This window comes from Plecotus auritus (assembly GCF_963455305.1).
Source record: "Plecotus auritus genome assembly, chromosome: 5".
Classification (NCBI taxonomy): Eukaryota; Metazoa; Chordata; class Mammalia; order Chiroptera; family Vespertilionidae; genus Plecotus; species Plecotus auritus.
In genome coordinates this window covers 86,447,011-86,467,271 of record NC_137776.1, presented here as the reverse complement: position 1 = coordinate 86,467,271, position 20,261 = coordinate 86,447,011, and the positions used below count along the sequence as shown (strand labels likewise).

Here is a 20,261-nt window from a genome sequence, read left to right as displayed (position 1 = left end):
TGTCGCTCAGTGGTTGAGCGTTGACTCCTGAACCAGGAGGTTATAGTTTGATTCCAGGTCAGGCACATACTTGGGTTGCAGGTTTTATCTCCAGCAAGGGGTGTGCAGGAGGCAGCCAATCAATGATTGTCATCATTGATGTTTCTATCTCTCTCTCCCTCTTCCTTCCTCTCTCTACAATCAATAAAGACATATTAAAAAAAAGAATATTATATAAGTATAAAGATTACATGTACATGATGTGAGAAAACGCTTATACATTATTTTAAATCTAGATGCGTGTTTGATTATAATCTTTAAGAGAAAATAATATATTTTAATGTAAGAAGGAATTAGAAATCTAAACCAATTGATTGGCAGTGTGAGAGTATGGGGTGACAAGACTATGTTTGATTTTACTCCTTTGTTCAGTTTATGTTGTTTAGAATTTTACAAATATTTATACTATATATGTGTCAATGTGGAAATCATATACAACTCATAAAAGAGCTTTTTTGTTAGCTATTAAAAATTGAAGCAATGGGATTCAAACTACTAAAATTGTGTGTGTGTGTGTGTGTAAACTTAGGTATAAACTATATTTACCTAAGAACTAACCTCTGACTCATTAACAAAGTAAATTCATTTTAGCCATATCATGAAAATATCCATAAACAATTGCACAGTCATGTTTATTTCTCAATGATGCAAAGCACAAATTCTCTGAACTGTACCCAGAATAGATACAAATGTTTCTGCTTCAATGAAACCTTCGCTATATTCTTCACATAGAAGAACAAAGTAAACGCATCTGCTCTATGAAGTTGTTCTGAACATTTCAGAAATAATGAGTTAGACTGCACATCAGGATGGTTTGATTGGAGGACCAAAAGTATTTCTTCCCAAGACTTACAAATAAACTTCGTTAGCAGCATAAATATATTGATTCCTACATGTAACATCATCAGCCTCTCCCAATTCCACACTTTTTAAAAGATGCTGTTTATCTTCATAAGTTTTTGAATAAGTTGTACATTAGGGAGCTACATATAGTATAAAGATGTCTTATACATATTTCCCTATTTTTGAGTATATCTTAAGATATTCACAATTTCTTGAATATAAAAGACGGTGATTTAAAAATTCAATGTCACAGTCATTTGGAAGATTTGGAAAGTATTATTTATTTTTTAGGACAGATATCTCTGTGGTAATTATATTAGCAAAACATCATTAGTTAGCAAAAGGTAAAGCAATTTGCTAGTAAAGCTTCCTTCAGTTCAACACAGAAGGAAAACTTTCCTTAATCCCACCTGTCTCATATAACCATTTAATAGTTAGATATTGAATCACCAAAATGTTTATTCTCTTATCAATGCGTACATTTATTTAGAACATAAGTATCATGTTATATGTTAGTCTACAATCTGTTTTTCAAACGTAATGATATACTATGAAAATTAATATACATTTCTCCTGTGGAAATTACATATGTTCCTAATTATTTATTACAGCTTTCATCAAAATTAAAGTTAAAACATGACACTTATTTTAACAGTGCAGACCTTAGATAAGTGTTTGATTTTAAGCTATTGACAGATTTTGAGAATTCAAGGCACTGAGCTGTGCAATATAAATATACATATACATATATATATATATATATATATATATATATATACATATATATATAATGATAAAATGATGAGAATATACATAAGACTTGTAGGTTCTAACATAAAAGTATTCAGTTTGTTTAGGGACCTTTTGCGACATTGATATTTACTCTATATTTTGTAGGTATGAAATTGATTCTAGTTAGTTTGTATAACTCTTATAGAAAATTTCAATTTATACACTATGCTTTATCTTTATAAATTGTCTTCTTAACTATGAGACTGTGATATTAATATATTTGAATTTAAAAGGAACTTGATTTCTCATGAACATTTGTAATTGAGAATTAGATTTAAATTGACTCCTTAATCTTGTCATATTTGAAATACTTGTTAATTCAGTGACTTTTTGTAATTAGATAAACTGTATAAACTATTAACATTCACTTGAAGTTTAGAGAAAAAAACAAAACAAAATATTTCCCCTTTTTTAGTTTGGGAATTCATAAAAATATAACTGCACTATATTTTCTTATGTGGGTATACCATACTTTATTCAAGTATTCAATTTCTGATGGCCATTTAGGTTGCTTCAACTAATTAAACCTTTTATAACCCTTTGGAAGTAGTACTTGTACAAAATAGATAATATGTATTTGTTGAATAAACAAACAAACAAACAAAAAACCCTCTAGATTTTCTATAGTCTTTGAAAGTAGAAGTTAGGTACTTTTCATTTCTTAAATTCTAAATACCAAGGCCCTCAAATCATAGTACACTTGTATCTTGCTGAATTCTGTTGGATGTTGAAACTGTTTTGTGAAAAGGCACAGCTTGGATTATGGCTATGAATTAGCATTCCTTTTCCTAAAGCGTCCTGAGTTGGATATATGGCTGGGCTCCCAGGCATTAACTGTAGGTTCAGAATGGCGACCAGAGTTGGGCCTTCATAAACATGATCTCAAAGAAACCAAACCACAGAAGAAGCACTTACCTGGATGAGGAACATGGCTATGTGGTGAAATTCCCCACGGCCCCCCTGCTTAACAGGTACTGTCATAAAGAATTTGCTGCCGTCTCTAGAAAACACGGGCTCCTCATCCTGAAATGTAGAAGGGACATTACAATCTCACATGGCATAGGAAATTTGTGCTGCCAACTATTGCTAAATCAGGCAGGGAGTAGACCAGCTCTTATTTTAGAATTTGTTTGAAAATGGTCAAAAAGTGTATAATGATATATATCTTAAGTGAACTCAGTGCATTGTGTGTATGTGTGTGTTTGAGTGATGGGAAGGATGGGATGTTTCTTAAACACAGGATACATATGATTTACAGTTAAACTAAAGACAGTTTTTAAATTGGTTCAAAAAGAACTTTCATATCTTTTACATAAGATATGTTTATGGTTAGCAATTTATTCTTAAAAAATAAGAAAAATATAAGCACCTTCACCAGTTTATCAAAATAATTTGTTTTTAATTTAGAAATTTTTATAATATAATATTTAAGATATTTTTCTGAAATCTTTCAGCAACTCTACATACTTGAAGGTACATTTCTAGTGGTGTATACATAAATTTATTAAAAGTAAAAAATAAAAAAAGCCACAAAATAGGAAGGAATCTGTTGAAAAACATTTCATTCATATCCCCCATCTTTACTGCTCACCCCTCCACAAACCCACATGCCCAGTTGATGATTTTTAAATTAAACTCTAGTGGCCTGTTAAATTAAGAAAATTATTTTTTATAATTAAATTATGAAAACTACACATATAGATTGCTTTCTCTTGCTTCAGGGGAAACATTAAGAAAATGGATTTACCTGACTAAACATTGTGTTCTTTCTTATTGGATTACTAAAAGTGATTATACATATGGTATAATGAAAGGCTTCGATAGGATTTCCTCTCTAGGGCTTTAAATGGCTTAAGACCCTTTTTAGATGATCTGGCCCTCCACTCTTTCTGATCTCATCTTCTTCAATTCTCCTGTTGCCTCTTTATACATGTTTCTTCTAAATAGCGCCTTTGTGCTATTTATCCCCTATCCGGCTCTTTCTCTTATCTTTCATATCACTGCTCTACTTCACCTTATCAGAGCGGGGTTTCCTGATTACCTGATGTAAAGGGTGATCAAGGAAGCCAGGTCATTGAACTCTATATGAATCTCTTGTGTGTGTGGGTGTTTAGGTGCATAGCAGGTAGAGTGCCTATAGTATGGAAGCTCCATGGTGCAGGAACCTGGTATTCTCCATTGCTGTAGCTCCAGAACCTGGGACAGCAGCAGTCATAATTGTGCTTAATAATTATTTCCTGAATGAATAAGTAAATTAATAACTATTTTCATAATCTCAAGAGTCTCATTCTATCTTTATTAGTAAGAATATCCATTGATAAAAATATAAGAATAATATTTTACTTGTCTACTTCATGGACATTCATGAAAATATAAGACAATATACTAGTATGTGAATAATTTAAAATCTGAAGTAACATACAATTCAAAGGTGGGAAAATTACATTACTGGGTATATAATAAACTAGAGGCCTGGTGCATAAAATTCATGTACTTGTTGTGTGTGTGGGGGATCCCTCAGCCCAGCATGCTCTCTCTTGAAGTCCAGGAGCCCTTGGGGGATATCTGACTGATGGCTTAGGCTGCAGAGAGTGGGCCTAAGCCAGCAGTCGGACATCCTTAGTGCTGTTGCGAAGGTGGGAGAGGCTCCCGCCACAGCCACTGCACTTGCCAGCTGTGATCCCAGCTTCAGGCTGAGCAGCACTCCCCCTGTGGGAGCGCACTGACCACCAGAAGGCAGCTCCTGTGTTGAGCATATTCCCCCTGTTGGTCAGTGTGCATCATAGCAACCAGTCGTTCTGCTGGTCATTCCGCTATTCAGTCGATTTGCATATTAGGCTTTTATTATAGAGGATACTTAAAGGTACTTGACTCTAAATCACACCTTTCAATTTGAGAGAATTTATATTTCATTACTTTCTCCTCTGGTATATTACTCTTTCTCTCTTTTTTTTTCTTTTGTAAATCTTATTTTTTGCTTAAACTCAGGAAACAAAATTTACTTCCAAATTTTTCTAGTTAGAGAGTATCTCCTAGTTAAGAAATCTCTTCTCAGAGATTCTAAACTTTTTATGCATCTCTTCCTGGCTTATAGTGCACTTTCTTATATGCTTGACTTCTTTCACCAGGCAAGTAATAATTAGAGGAATTTTGTAATTTTGTCTTTTTTAGCTCTATTGTCTGGGACATAGTAGGTGTCCAAATCATAACTAAATAGATAAAGCATGTGTACAATGGACAAAAATATTTATTATATATATCTCTATCACATTTAGTCCAACTTATTAGCTCCTCCCTTACTCAACATTCTCCATTTGTGTTTTGCTTCAAAAACAAAATGCATTTTTTATACTATGAGAATATCTGATCATTCCCCCTTCTTATATTAGCCCTCCAAATCTGGTGCCTTAAAATTAATTCAGTAAAGACAGATGAGGACTCTAATATTTAATGCATAGTTGGGCTTAAAAACCTTCAGCATTAGATGATTTCTAGCTATGAACATACTGCTTTAGGCAGAACCCTCTCCTACAATCAAATAAAGAAAGTGGAGCCAACAGCACTGTCAATCCTCATGACCTTAATCAAGTCAGTGTTTATGACACACAGGGCAGTGAATTGGGGATACACTTTATCCCTGACCAAACAGTTTATATATTGGTTATCCCAACTGTAAGTCTTTTGAAGCTAGGGCAAACATACCCGCTCTCTGCTCTTCCTGCTCTCCAGAAAGTAAACATATAATGATTATGGTGCTTCACCTCATAACGACTGTCATTCTCATCTTTTAAATTTCATCAAATTCTAAGTATTTAATGAAATTTCCTTAAGCTTCTGGAGGAAAAGTCAACTGTGACAAACTATCATTTGCATTTTCTTACTGAATAATTGATCACTGGTTTCTTTGCTTAAAAATCGTTTCTATCACACATTCATGAAATTGGTATTTAAATGTAGATAACAAAATACCAAAAGAGCATGTATTATGTTGGTGTATGTGAGACAGTTATGAATGTCACTGGCAATAAAAATTATAGCAAAATAGGTATAATACTCAGGACAATTCAGAATACACCAATATTCATATATTATTGTTTTTCATTGTTTTTATTTTCAGTATTTAAATTAATTTTGTGAGAGTTTATTATTGGCTACAAAAATCAAGGTTTTTGCCCCAATTTCATTTTGCACATTGTCTAAGAATAAGCAATAATACACATGTAGGCATATGATATATACATATGCCTACATGTGTATTATTCAACTAAGCAAAAGTTTAATCTATTTACACATTCTACTTATTTATTTAGCAAATATTTATTGAACTTTTCTTTTAACAAGACTCTATATTAGGCATTTAGTTTACAATGGAGAACAAAAAAATGAATATCCTGCCTCTTCTGGTGAACTCAGTAAAAAAAATCTCAGAAGTAATTGTGTATTACACAAAAATTACACTTGACTTCAAAATAAATTTTATTGGGGGAAGTGATTTTGTTAGTATGGTTAGAGGAGGTGACTTCTTAAGTAGGTGATTTAAGGTAAAGTTTGTAAAATGAGAAACCTTTACATTAGAAAATAGTTGAGGGACTTCTCTTCAGAAAAAATGGTTCATATAAAGCCTCATGAGTACAAGAGTTCATGTGTCTAGAATGAAGAAAACAATTGAAAGCAAGGTATGGCACAAAGCTGAAAATACTTTCAATGTAATTCCTTGTAGACCCTTTAAGAATGTTGGTCTTTTTCTGTAGAATAAAAGGATAGATAAAAATTGTTTCAGTTGTGAGAGTGAAGTATGAGGGTGATTTGGGTAGTGATCAAATCTATATCTCAACAAGGTCATTCAGCCAGCCTGCAGTGTGAAGAACAGATTGGCAGGTGCCTTAGGGGTTGAGCGAGTACCAGCTAAGGAAGAACTGCAATACCTGTGGTTTAATGCTGGACAGTGTTTGTGAACTGTAGAAAAATAGCGTGAGATTTTTGAAAGTAAGATCAAAGGTGTGGTGATGAATATATGCAGGTACGGTTGAGAGTTTAAGAGTAGATCTAAGATTTTAATAGCTGGATGGATAACTCTATCCTTGACTCCTATGATAAGAAGGCATAAGACTGAACAGAAAAAGATGTGTTCAGTTTGTACCTGTGGAGTGTGCAATTACTTTTATAAATTTAGGAGGAAATGCCAAGTATGAATGTAGATGTTTCAGAATCAGGCAAGCAAGTTGGTTGGAGGTTTCAGTGTATGGGTGGTAATTGAAACCATAGATATGGATGAGAACTAGGAAGAGAATATAAAATAAAAGATGACTGTAAAGAACAAAACAAATAAAACACTCCTCTTTGCAAAAAGTAGTGATGGAATTATTAGTAAAATGGGTTCAGACATATGTGGATGATCTACTTGGGTTTACTTCTGAAATGTCCAGTATGAGACCATGTCGTTGAGACATTTGGTACTTTTTCTATTGTGGTCATTTAGATTCCAGATTCATTTGTGCCACAAACTAGAACTGTGGGCTAGGATATATATAAGAGAGGAAGTGCTCATATGAATATCTCCACAGAACCAATTTATTGGGCAATCTGAGCACTTATAATGGTTTCTATTTTTTTCTTTCATCTGCACAAAGTTTACTTATATGAATGATCCCAACAATGGATGATTGTTATTCTGCAACTTATGTCCTATAATAATCAAGAAATATTTTCATAAATATGCCATAAAAATGCTAAGTCATAAATATTTTCATGGAAAAGACTCAGTTAAACATGTAAAGCCTTAAAATTATATTTCTAAAATAACTTTGGAAAGGTATCAAATTACAAATGGGTGAACTGGATGTGCACAATGGCCAAAATGTGACATAAAGAAACCAACTATACTATACCTGCTTGGAGAGCCACGTATCTGATGTCATCTCATATTTCTGAAACAAAATCATTAACTTTATGAAGCATCTAAAGACCAAAATGAGCATACATCAATTTAACAAGTTTTACAGGGTTATTTTAGGCATTTTTTTTTCTCTCTTCACATGGTGAAATGCCAGGAATTAAACTGAATAAATAATTATAAAATTGGTATTAAATGATCATTTAATTATAAAGTCTTTTCTTTAGGGAACTCCTTCAGAATCCTCAGTAGTATATTACTAAGGATAAAAGATCATTTTCCAGCTCTGTTCCCTCACCTCACTCAAGCTGTTTTGAACCACTAGACACTGTCTCTTTTCACCTCTAGGCATCATCAGGAAAGAAAATTATTAAGTCCTTCAAAAGAACTGGGCAAATACCAGGAATAAAACTAAAGGGTAGACATTCTTTCAATATTCAATCATCTCTTCACCATAGTCATACACATTTATAATGACAAAAATGTTACGTTCTTTTAAAATAATCTTGCAAACAATAAAAACCAAAATCATATTTCAAAAAGAGAAATTAGATTAAATTAATCTCAAGATAAATATTTATAGGTTTAAAAAGTTCAGTATCACTGTTTAAATGTAGTAATTTATGAACTATCTTGTCGTTTTCTGGAAAAAATATTCTATAAGAAAAGTATGAATGAAGAAAAGATTCATTTATAAAATGTCAATTCAAAATTTTCTTCCTCTTGATTTCTCCTTATATGAACCTCAGCAATAACCCATATCCTACCTAATAAAAGAGTAATATGCAGATTGACCGTATCTTCGCTATACCCACAAGCCACACCCACCAGCCAATCAGGAGTGAGTATGCAAATTAACCCAACCAAGATGGCTGAAGCCACAGAGAGAGCAGGAGGCTTGGGTTTCCCTGGCAATGGAGAAAGCCAAGCTTTCCACCTGCCCTAGCCAGCAGAAGCCTCTGATCAAGGCTACAAAATTTCAATTGTAGAAGATAAATAAATCCCAGATACCAGGGACTCTGCTTGGGTCACTGGGGGGCGTGGCTGGCCTACAAACCACCACAAGCCCCTCACCCAGGCCACCCCACACCCCAAGGGAACCCCCACCCTGATCTGGGACACCCTTCAGGGAAAACCAGCAGGCCCCCACCCCTGTACCAGGCCTTTTCCTATATAATCCTATCTAATAAAAGAATGATATGCAAATTGACCATCACTCCAACACACAAGATGGCTGCCCCCATGTGGTCAAAGATGACTGCCCCCATGTGGACACAAGATGGCCACCACAAGATGGCCAGCAGGGGAGGGCAGTTGTGGGGGACCAGGCCTGCAAGGGAGGGCAGTTGGGGGTGATCAAGCCTGCAGGGGAGCGCAGTTACAGGTGACCAGGCCTGCAAGGGAGGGCAGTTAGGGACAAACAGGTTGGCAGGGGAGCAGTTAGGCATCAATCAGGCTGGCAGGGGAGTGTTTAAGGGGTGATCAGGCTGGCAGGCAGAAGTGGTTAGGGGCAATCAGGAAGGCAGGCAGGGGAGCAATTGGGAGCCAGCAGTACTGGATTGTGAGAGGGATGTCCGACTGCCCGTTTAGGCCCGATCCTACTTGGATTGGGCCTAAACGGGCAGTCGGACATCCCTCGAGGGGTCCCAGATTGGAGAGGGTCCAGGCTGGGCTGAAGGACACACCCCCCCCCACCCCGTGCATGAATTTTGTGCACCGGGCCTCTAGTTTATATTTAAAAAACATAGAATAAAACATCAATTTTCACTGACTATTAATATCACTAAGTATTATTAGAATTCATGAGATTCCAAATTTCACATACAATTACTTATTTCATTTATAGTAGAAAGTAAAATATTTTAACTCTATAAATGGAATTAAATACAGTAGGACACCAATAATGTATCAAATCAATAATATGTTAAGGTTTCCATGTCTATTTCTTTATTGAAGCAGTTTAACATATATTTGCTATTACCTGTATAAATTATCATCCAATAGAAAAGATGATAAGCTGGCTTCAAATAGAATATATGCATTCCAATGATTTTTATTATTTTCAGCTTATTTTATAATTTATTTTATATTTTTAAATTTGAAACATACATAAAAATCAAGACAAGGACATAATAATCTCCCATAGATCCATCACCCAGCTTCAAAAATTATCAAAAATACACCATCTTTTATTTCATCAACCCTCCCATACTTTATCATTAAATTATTTTAAAATAAGTCCCAAATATCATATCATTTCACCTGTAAATTCATCATTCATTTCTAATATATACCTTTAAATAACAACAAGACAATTATCACACTTACCAAAATTAATAAATATTCAATAATATAGTCCAATATCCAGTCAATGCTTAATTTTCCTTGATCTCAACAAATGTCTTCTTTTTTTTGGATTAAATTATTTGTTTATTTTTATTTTATTTTTAAATTAATTTATTTTTAATCTTTATTGTTGAAAGTATTATATAGCTTCTCCTTTTTGCCCTATTAACCACTTCCAGCCCACTCCTGTCCCCCCACATCCAGGCCCTCACCACCCTATTGTCTGTGTCTATGGTTTATGAATATAAGCATACAAGTTCATTGGGTGATCTCTTCCCATCCACCTTCCCCTGCCTTCCCTCTGAGGTTCATGCTTCTCTGTCTCTGGGTCTATTTTTCATCATCAGTTTACTTGGTTCATTAGATTCCACATATGAGTGAGATCATGTGATACTTATCTTTATCTGACTGGCTTATTATGCTCAGCATGATACTCTCCAGAGCCACCTATGCCGTTGTAAATGGTAAGATTTCTTTCTTTTTTATTGCCACACTAGAAGTCCGATGCACGAAGATTTGTGCAAGAATGAGCCTTCCTTTCCCTGGCTGTCTGCACTGCCTTTCTGCTCTTGCCCCCATAGCTGCCTCTTTCCTCTCCAGCCCTGCCTTCTTACACTGCCCAAAGGCCCTGAGTGGCTGGGGCAGTGTGGAAGACCTGCATCGTCACCGTGGCGATGATGCAAGCATATCGCCCCCGGCCACTCGTTGCCTGTGTATGCAAATTAACCGGCCATCTTTGTTTGGTTAATTTGCATACTCACTACTGATTGGCTGGTGGGCGTCGCATAGGTACAGTCAATTTGCATCTTTCTTTTTTATTAGTGTAGATAGTATTCCATTGTGTAAATGTACCATAGTTTTTTAATCCACTCATCTGCTGATAGGCACTTAGGATGTTTCCAATTCTTAGTTATTGTAAATCGTGCTGCTATGGAAATAGGGATACATATACACCCGAGAGGAGACTCCATCTATGAATGGGACAATGACATTCAAGACCAAACAGCATCAGGGAAATCCAAATATCTCATGTAGGGGGCCTCTGTAGAACACCCAGCCCAGGAGATATGAAAGCATGCACCACTGCATCCCACAAAACATCTACTACATAAGACCAACCCCAAAAATCTGGGTGGCATAGCAGTTTGATCTAATACATAGAAACAATTACAAAGAAACAGGTAAAATGGGGAGAAAAAGCAACAATCCTCAAAGAGGGAGGGGGAATCACCAGAAAAGAAACTAAATGAAATGGAGGCAAGTAATTTGTCAGAGAGAGAATTCATAATAATGGTTATAAGGATGCTCAAATGTCTGGATCAGAAATACAGACAACTCAATGAGAATTATAAGGAGCTCAATGTGAATTCATCAACATGAGTAAGAATCAAGTGGAAATGAAGAATGATATAGGTGTAGAACACAATGGAAGGTATCAACAGTAGACTAGAAGCTGAACACTGAATCAGTGAGTTAGAAAACAAGGTAGAAAAACACAAGCAGAGATGAAACTGGAAAAAAAATAAAAAGCAGGAGGAGAGTGTAAGGGAGCTTTGGGACAACATGAAATAAAACAACATCTGCATAATAGGGAAGCCAGAAGGAGAGGAAGCTGAGCAAGTAATAGAAAACTTGTTTGAAGAAATAATGATAGAAAATGTCCCTGACTTTGGGAAGAAAAAAGTCACACAAGTCTAAGAAGCACAGAGAGTCTCAATCAAGATGAACCCAAAAAGACAACACCAAGACACATCATAATTAAACTGGCAAAAGTAAAAGACAAAGAAATAATCTTAAAGGCTACAAGAGAGAGATAGAGAGTTACCTATAAGGGATCTCCCATTAGACTATCAATTGATTTCTCAACAGAAGCACATCAAGCCAGAAGGGAATGAAATGAAGTATACAAATCAAGGGACTGAATCCAAGAATACTCTATCCAGCTAGTCTATCATTCAAAATTGAAGGGGAAATCAGGAGCTTCGCAGACAAAAAAGGGTAAGGGAGTTTATTACCACCAAACCAGCAATGCAAGAAATGCTAAATGGACTGTTTTGTTTTGTTTTTAATTTTTAAAATGCAGCTTCTCTCTTTGATTCTTTTCTCTATGGTATATCTTGTACTTGTACAGGGAAGCAATGAACTAAAGATTTCAGAGGTTCTTTATATAGATAGCTAGAATTCTCTATTTAGCTCCAAATTCTGTTACTTATCTTTCAAATTTCAGCCACAATAGCCTCAAACTGTGATTCTTCCTGTCTATTTGAAGCAAGGATTCCACTGTGCCTTTATTGGGCACCATTTCCATTGCACTGTGGTCTCAAAAATGTTACCAATGAGAAGTCATATCTATGCTCATCTTGTATATTAACTTTATTTCACCATTTATTTTTTAATCCTCCTGATGTCCAACATATGAAAATAGATTTTTAATATTTTTGTACAGTTTTATATTTGATTACAGCAAAGATGCTAGCCTGATAACATTTATTCCATCTTGTCCAAAGACAGAAATTTGAAAATTCTGTCATTATGTAATTGGGAATCCTTTACCAAGTACCAAGTATATAACAATTTAAATGGATTACAGTATTTCCTCCACTAAGAACCTTAAAATTACACATACAAAATGTAATACAGTTAATAAAAATTGATTACAGAAATCTAAATACAAACTGATTTCAAAACACAGTAGTTCCAAAACCATTTTTTTTACTATTTTTACTTAATTTAAGGACAAAGATACTGTATGTTATTTTAGAAAAAGAATCTAAACTACAAATAATTGAATTTTGAAATATATTTAAAGAAAGCATGAAAGAAACATTCTATATTCTCAAATTAATCAAAGTCAAAATATTAAGACTTCCCAAATTTGAGAATGACATTATCATGGCTTTGGCTACCCTTTATACTACATAATAATCCTTATAAAACTTAATTGTTGAAAGTATTACATATGTCCCTCCCCCTACCCCATATTGACCTCTTCTAGCCTACTCCTCCCCCTGCCCCAGGTCTTCATCACCCTATTGTCTGTGTCCATAGGTTATGCATACAAGTTCTTTGGTTGTCTATTCCTACAACCCCTCCCCCATCTTCCCTGGTACATTTACACAATGGAATACAATGCAGCTGTAAAAAAGTAAAATAAAAACAAATTACATCTTTTAAGCATACAAGAAAAGAAAATTATACTCACTCTACTACAAGCACCAGTTGTGGTCTCACAGACCGTGAGGATGGAAATGTTCTGAGGTCGGTTTAACCATCTGACCACCGTCTTGGTATTGCTTACCCATTTAACCATTGTGATATAATATTCTCTAGTTGGAAACAAAATTAAAATTTACATTTAGAGACAGAGAACTTGTATAGTACCAATAATGTACATTGTTATATGTAACAATAAATTAAACACTACAGATATAAGAATATCACATCATAAGAATTTCTATTTATGTATATAAACATATATTTCAAATATTAACATATATAAATACAAATACATGTCTATGTATGTATATGTATGTATATATCTACATGTGTGCATACACATATGCATATATATATATTTGCATCTACAAATATACAGAAAATTTGAGAATAAAATTAAAAGTGAATGTTTTTCCAGAAAGGAAATCCTTGAAAAAATAAAAATAATCAAAATAATAGAAATTTATAAATAACTAGAGGCCCAGTGCATGAATTCATTCACAGGTGGGGTCCAACTGGCCCCAATCAGGGCGGATCAGGGCTGGGCCTGTAAGGAGGAGGAGATGGTAGGAGTTTGGCCAACTGAGGTAGTGGAGGCTGATTGGAGGTGGGGCTGGCTGTGGGAAGGGGATGTGGGTAGTGGGCCAGCTGGCCCTGCCCCCAAATGGGGTGAGGGGATGATTGGGGGCCAGCAGCCCGGGGGAGGGGCCATGGGTGGTGGTCTGGCCCTGGCCCTGATCAGAGTGGGGGGGGCTGATCGGGAATAGAGCTGGCTGGGGGGAGGGCCTTCGGGCCGATAGGGGTGGTGGGTGCCCATTGGGGTGGGGCTGACTGGGAGAGGGGCCACAGGCAGTTGGCTGGCTGGCCCTGCCCCTGAACAAAGTGGGGGGCCCGATCTGGGGTGGGGCCAGGTGGGAGGGGCTGCAGGAGGTTGGCTGGCTGCCCTGCCCCCTATTGGGAGAGGGGAGGGAGATCAGGGGCAGGATAGGCCATGGGGAGGGGCTGCAGGCCAATCAGGGTGGTGGGGGCCCATCTGGGGTGGGGCCAGCTGTGGGGGAGGGGCTGCAGGCCTATCATGGTGGGTCAGGCTGATAGGGGTCAGAACTGGCTTGGGGGAAAGGCGGGGGGAGGGGGAGGGCATTTGGCCAGCCAGCCCCACCCTTGATGGGGATGGGAGAGTCAAATCAGGGGCAGCCCAGCTGAGGGGAGGGGCAGTGGGAGGTTGGGCGGCCAGCCTCACCCCCTGTTTGGGCCCGTTCGCTGGCCACAGTGGTCATCATAGCAACCAGTCATTCTGGTCATTATGGCATTATAGTCGCTGGCTTTATATATATATAGATTTTATCCTCTCCTTATTAGTAATAATCTATGTGCAAACTAAGTATACTTTTTTAAGCTAGGTTCTATTTTATTTCTTTAAAACATAATCAATAATAACTTTAAAAGAAAAGCATATTCTTGACAATTATTTTTTATGCATAGCCTCCATGTTATTTCACTCTATGCAGAACTATGAATGGTTTGTTTTAGTGTTTGTCAGCTATGGGCAAAGGGCCAGTCACAGTCTTATTCATAGTATTGTCTACAATATTTTTTCACTGGTATTTATTTAAAACTGAAGGAGAAGAGGGGGTTATTGAATATTTGGTACAGTAAGTATACTAATTTGGGAGGCCTATGATGTCCTCAGGCTGGTTGTAGATTGGGAGTTTATGTGTTTTTGTTTTTTTTATATTTCTTTCACTGTAGATTCTGTTTGGAAATTTACATAGTATATTACACAATTCCCAAGCCAAACAGAAGAAATGCAATTACCAAAATTGATCCTATTAATAACAACAACAAAAGAAGCAACAACTTTCCAACCAATGTGCCCAGTTTCAGAATAGATGAGATACTTTAGCAATGGCTTGAAAAGTGCCATCTGTGAGTATGATCTTCAAATTAATCCACCTGGTTTTAAAGTGACTTGGGAAAGAAATCACCTGTGGGAGAAAAGCCTTGTGAGAAAAATCACCTGTCCTTATATACATCTGGGTTAGACATTCAGCTACATGAATCTTACACTTCTAATATTACTGAGTACCTACTGCTTCCTCTAGCAAACCTGTTAGCCCATCAAAGTGAAGATGTCAGTAGTAGGGCAAGTATAACTTATCATACAGTGAAGCCTGCAATGTTTTCTTCAACAATCTCTTCAAGACATTAGTCAGCTTTCACAACCCAGCTGAGTCCCACTTGAAAATTGCCTAGAAACTCAATCCAATCATTGTGGCAAGTTCCCCATACAGAGTTAACAAGGCAAGGCAACTTCAAATCAAATATGCAACTGGTTTACGCTTAATCTTTGCCCAATGGGTGTTGCAGTACTTCAAAGAATTATGTCCTGTTCATTTTTACTTTGTTTTGTTTAAAGTGATTTACTAGTATTTTGCACACATTATTATACCTGGCAGTGTGAATACTAAAAAAGGGAAAATATAAGTATTAAACTTTAAAAGATTTATCTAGAAGATTTAACATGGAGAAAATGATGGTGAGTACTATAATCAATCAGGAAAGGAAATACTGAATTCTGACAATATATATTTATGATTAATTGGCATAAATGTTCTTTGAATTAAAGAAAAAAATATAATTATTGTAAACAATTTACCAAAGACCACACAATCAAGGTCATATTTATGGAAAAAAATATAAATAAAACTGGTTTTCAGAATAGAAGATAAAATAACATAAAAGGTTTTTAAAATAAATAACAACATCAGCAACAAAACAATTTAAATATTCATCTTGAATGTTTTCCCTTTTAAAGTAGCCCTCAAGTTATGGAGTGACAGGGCAAAATAACACTCACATTACTGGTATAGGCTGAGAACAATGGGTCACAAAGTGGGATAAATAAAAAATATTTCAAATAAGTACAATAATGTCACAGAGTAATGAGAAACCAAAACCAAACCACTACCTCTACTCTTCAGCCTACAGATTTCTGAACATAAATGATAATCACTTTCCCCCCAAAGATGTGACAAATACATAGCCTGTGGAAAAATCTGTATGACTCATTATCATAAAAATATATCCACAATCATTTAATTATTTAAAATCCATACCTGTAAATTCCAATAAAGATACTAACTGCTTGCAATACCTTAAGCTCATAGTGTAACAGTTTACAAAATGTTTCTTCTTCTTCAGATGAGATGAATTGTCTAACTTCCACTGGGCCTGAAGATATTCAAGAAGGATCATTCTCTTAGTTCCTACCATGCTATATTCTGAAGCATCAACTCAGGCCATAATGCAAATAAAGATAAGAGTCTCGCTTGGCTGGCATGGCTCAGTGGTTGACTGTTGACCTATGAACCAGGAGGTCATGGATTGACTCCTGGTCAGGGCACATGCCTGAGTTGTGGGCTCAATCCCCAGTAGGGGATGTGCAGGAGGCAGCTGATCAATGACTCTCTCTCATCATTGATGTTTCTATCTCTCCCTCTCTTTTCCTCTCTGAAGTCAATAAATTTATAAAAATATATATATATATATATATATATATATATATATATTTAAAAAAATAAGAGTCTGGACAGAATTAGTATTAAAGAAAAGTTGCATTCAGAATCTGAATTTGTTTGATAAAGGGTCTTTAGCTGATTCACTAATATATATTTTTAAATGATGGGAGTACAGGGAAAGGAATTGGAAAGATAAATTTATGCCTTTCTCCAATAAACTTATCATTTTATTTTCTTTTTAGAACATATGAATGAATTGAAATTTATTTTACATTCTTTGACACTGGAGCATAAGTATCTGGTTGAAGAGAAGTTCTATCAAATGATAAGACTAGCGTGGGGACTTTTTTCTATTATAATTATAAACATTAGTTATTATAACTAATTAAATCAAACAACCAGAGGACCAAAACAAATGGCCCAATACCTTCAAATTAAAAACAAATCTTGCTCTTTGGGTGGGGATTAGAGGATACAGTTTATAAGGTAGCTCAAGTTATGAGAACATCTTTCTATATTCATCTTATTAATTATCCTCTCTATATAGGTACATATGTATTTAATTATTATTATTATCATCATGTTTTTTTAGAAATAACTGAATTTCACATAAGAAAATTAAGTATAGTAGAAAAAAAGAATCACGAAAGGAAAAAATTTATAATTACACTGACTAATAGAATAAGGTTCCTTTATTGATTGGCATTTGACAGGTCATGTGAAAATAAAATAAAAATATAGTAGATGCTTAGATTGCATGCCAAAAAGAGTAAATATATAAATGATTATAAAGTGAATTAATTATTTAGATATTCTATTATTCTAAGTTTAAGCAGCATCTCAAATGATATTGGTAGCTATGAACACAATACAAACTCCAGTAAGAAGAGTGGGCATTTGATGGCCTTAATGGGGCATAGGAAAAGTATATTACTAATAAATTATGTTATGCATGTTTATCCTTTTACATTATAAAAATAACAATGATTTGGTGTTGCTTGAGACTTATAGAATACTGGCACTAATAAATATGGAAATATTGTTACTAGTACTGTTATAAAAAATAATATGTTTAAAAATATGTAAAGAATTTGAGTTAGCTTATAAAAATTTAAGACTAACATGATAAAGGAAATACAAAAGACAGGTAAGGGAAATAAGTTACAGAGGGAAGCAAGTTTTACCACAGGTAAACTTCATGTCCAAAATACACTAATGCAAACAATGAAAACATGATCAGTTCACAATCCACGTAAGAAAAATATGTCAGGTTTTCAAGAGAACACAAGTACTACTTAGATATATCATAGATGTACTAGTGTATATATAAAGAGAAACTGAACACACACACACACACACACACACACACACACAGGAAACGACAGAGAGAGGAGAAAGAAACAAAAACAGAGAAAGAACACTTCTCATATAGCTTCAGAAAAATCATTGTGTTCTTGTGGACATCTCCAATACATCCCTAAAGTAATAACAATGATAAATTTCTTAAGGTAAGTATTATTCTTAAGTTTTTTGTGTCCAATATTCTCCATTTGCCAGATCCATTCTCCAACTCTTTTCCCCATGATTTCCAGAAGCTGGACTCTGCAATGAAGCTGCCTTGACAACAGGAGTCCTCTGCAGGAACTCAAAGCTTGAGAAGAGAGCTGGAGTATTTATCTCCAGGACCCACTCTCTATCAGCGCACGGCTTGGCAATGACTGGACTTTTCTACCTCTGGACAGGTCCTACTGGATGGTCCATTTGTTCTTAAGTTACAAGCCTCTTCAGGCTTCATCAGTGAGCCTGCCCCTTACTCCTGAAGTCCTGGGGCAGGAATAGCTTTCTGCTGTTGCAGACTGGACGTTGATTTCCCATCCTTTGTGAGTTTCCCTTTAATCCTGTCCATATCTTTAACAGTCCTTTAATTAACTACATTTCATTACCTGTCTTGAGTGTGTTACCTTTTTAATTACTAGGACCCTGATCAATAAATTATGAAAGATGATTTGCTCTTTTAGATGTCAAGTATTTAACTAGGGAAGGTTTTCGGGAATTTTCCCTATGTGTATAGTGCTAATATTAAATATCAGAGATATTGATAACCCTAAAACAAAATCAAGAAAACTAAGAGTTTAGTTTCCATTTAATGTACATCTAAATGAATGCAGCTTTCTTTACTCACACCATGGATATCTCTCTCTCTATTTTTTTTTCATGTTTGTGTATGTTTGGGTCCATTCAAGTAATATGCAGCCTCACAGTGTCTAAATGCAGATGTCATAAATTACATTGATTCCCTTTCCCCACCCCCCCTGTGCATTGGACTAAAGCTTTCACCAAGAACAAATGAGTAAGAAACTACATTTTTGTTAAATTGGAGCATGAGAAAATACCAGTTTTGAAGTAAATGTCGATCTTGAGTTTTGCAACAAGAAGAGTAAATCATACACTTTGGTGCATTTCAGATGCCACAGTTGGCACTTACATAAGACCAAGAGGCATAAAAACCAAAACTGTTATGTACATTTGTAGATGAGGTATTATATGCCTCTCTCCAAATTATAGACCAACATCTTGGCTAAACCAAATAAATATCTGAATTACATTTAAATTCTTTTTCTTCACAGGGTTTTTTTCACTCTCCGTGGGATACAGCATATATATATATATATATATATATATATATATATATATATATATATTTTTTTCTGTACTGGCCTTCCAATAGCTAAGGATATGTGATATCTCTTTGCAAGGGGTGACTAATTTTATCACATTGTACCTCACATGTTAAAGAGATGTACACTTCATTAATACTCCAATAAATGACAATGTTTCTGTCTTTATGAATATTTGTGTTTGATGATACTCTGCTGTAGCCTATGAACTCATTGTGTTGCTGGTGGAATTAGGGCTCTTCTGTGGAGTCATGAGAAAAGCATTTCAGGAACGATGCATAGGAGGAAGAGTTGTAATAGTAAGATTTATCGGAGCAAAAATAAAGAACTGTTCCCAGGTGCCTGATGTCTTATCCATGACCAGATGGCAGAGCCCCCTGGGAGACTGGAAGCCAGTCTTGCTGCAGGGGAAGGCCAGTCTCTGGGGCCTCAAGCCCACTCTTGTCCTCACAAAGCCCAGAAAGACCAGGGTCCAGAAGTTCTGTGCCATTGGCCCTGCATCAGCAGAGCATCCAAAGCTCTCATAGTTCAGTTCATTCCATGCCAAATCTTAGTCCAGTTCAGTCTCTGTCCTGTACAGCCAGCTAGTCTCTGCTCCTGGCTGCACTCCCGCTGGCACTGTGCTGCCGCACCAGACCCATGCTCACAGGGTGCAGCTGGGAGGCCCACATGGCTGCACAGAGAGTGTGCGAAGGAAGGGAACTGGGAATGTGTGCTACTGACCAGGATGGGACTTGGTTAAGCTTTGATCATATTATCTCCAGCCTGGGAAAGAGCAGGTTTTCTTCCAAACTAACCAATGTCTTTCCTGTATCTTTGCAGCCTTGTGCTGGGCCCTCACCCTATCCAATCTCTTTCCTAGACCTTCCAGTTTGCATGCCCTCATCCAATCCCATCCTTTTCCCAGGCTATACTCCTCCCCTTTATGGTCACTGT

The 20,261-nt window shown here is 35.9% G+C and overlaps 1 protein-coding gene across 5 annotated transcripts in view; it reads right to left on the bottom strand.

The window, feature by feature from the left end:
- Positions 1 to 20,261, bottom strand: part of DPP10 (dipeptidyl peptidase like 10) — a 728,831-nt gene that overhangs the window by 58,054 nt on the left and 650,516 nt on the right. For all 5 annotated transcript variants that reach the window (XM_080667876.1, XM_080667877.1, XM_080667878.1 and 2 more), the window contains 3 exons: positions 13,116 to 13,239; positions 7,563 to 7,601; positions 2,590 to 2,697 (listed from right to left, as the gene is read on the bottom strand). In XM_080667876.1, the coding sequence (XP_080524002.1) occupies positions 2,590 to 2,697; positions 7,563 to 7,601; positions 13,116 to 13,239 (271 nt within the window). The remainder of the gene's footprint in view (positions 1 to 2,589; positions 2,698 to 7,562; positions 7,602 to 13,115; positions 13,240 to 20,261) is intronic.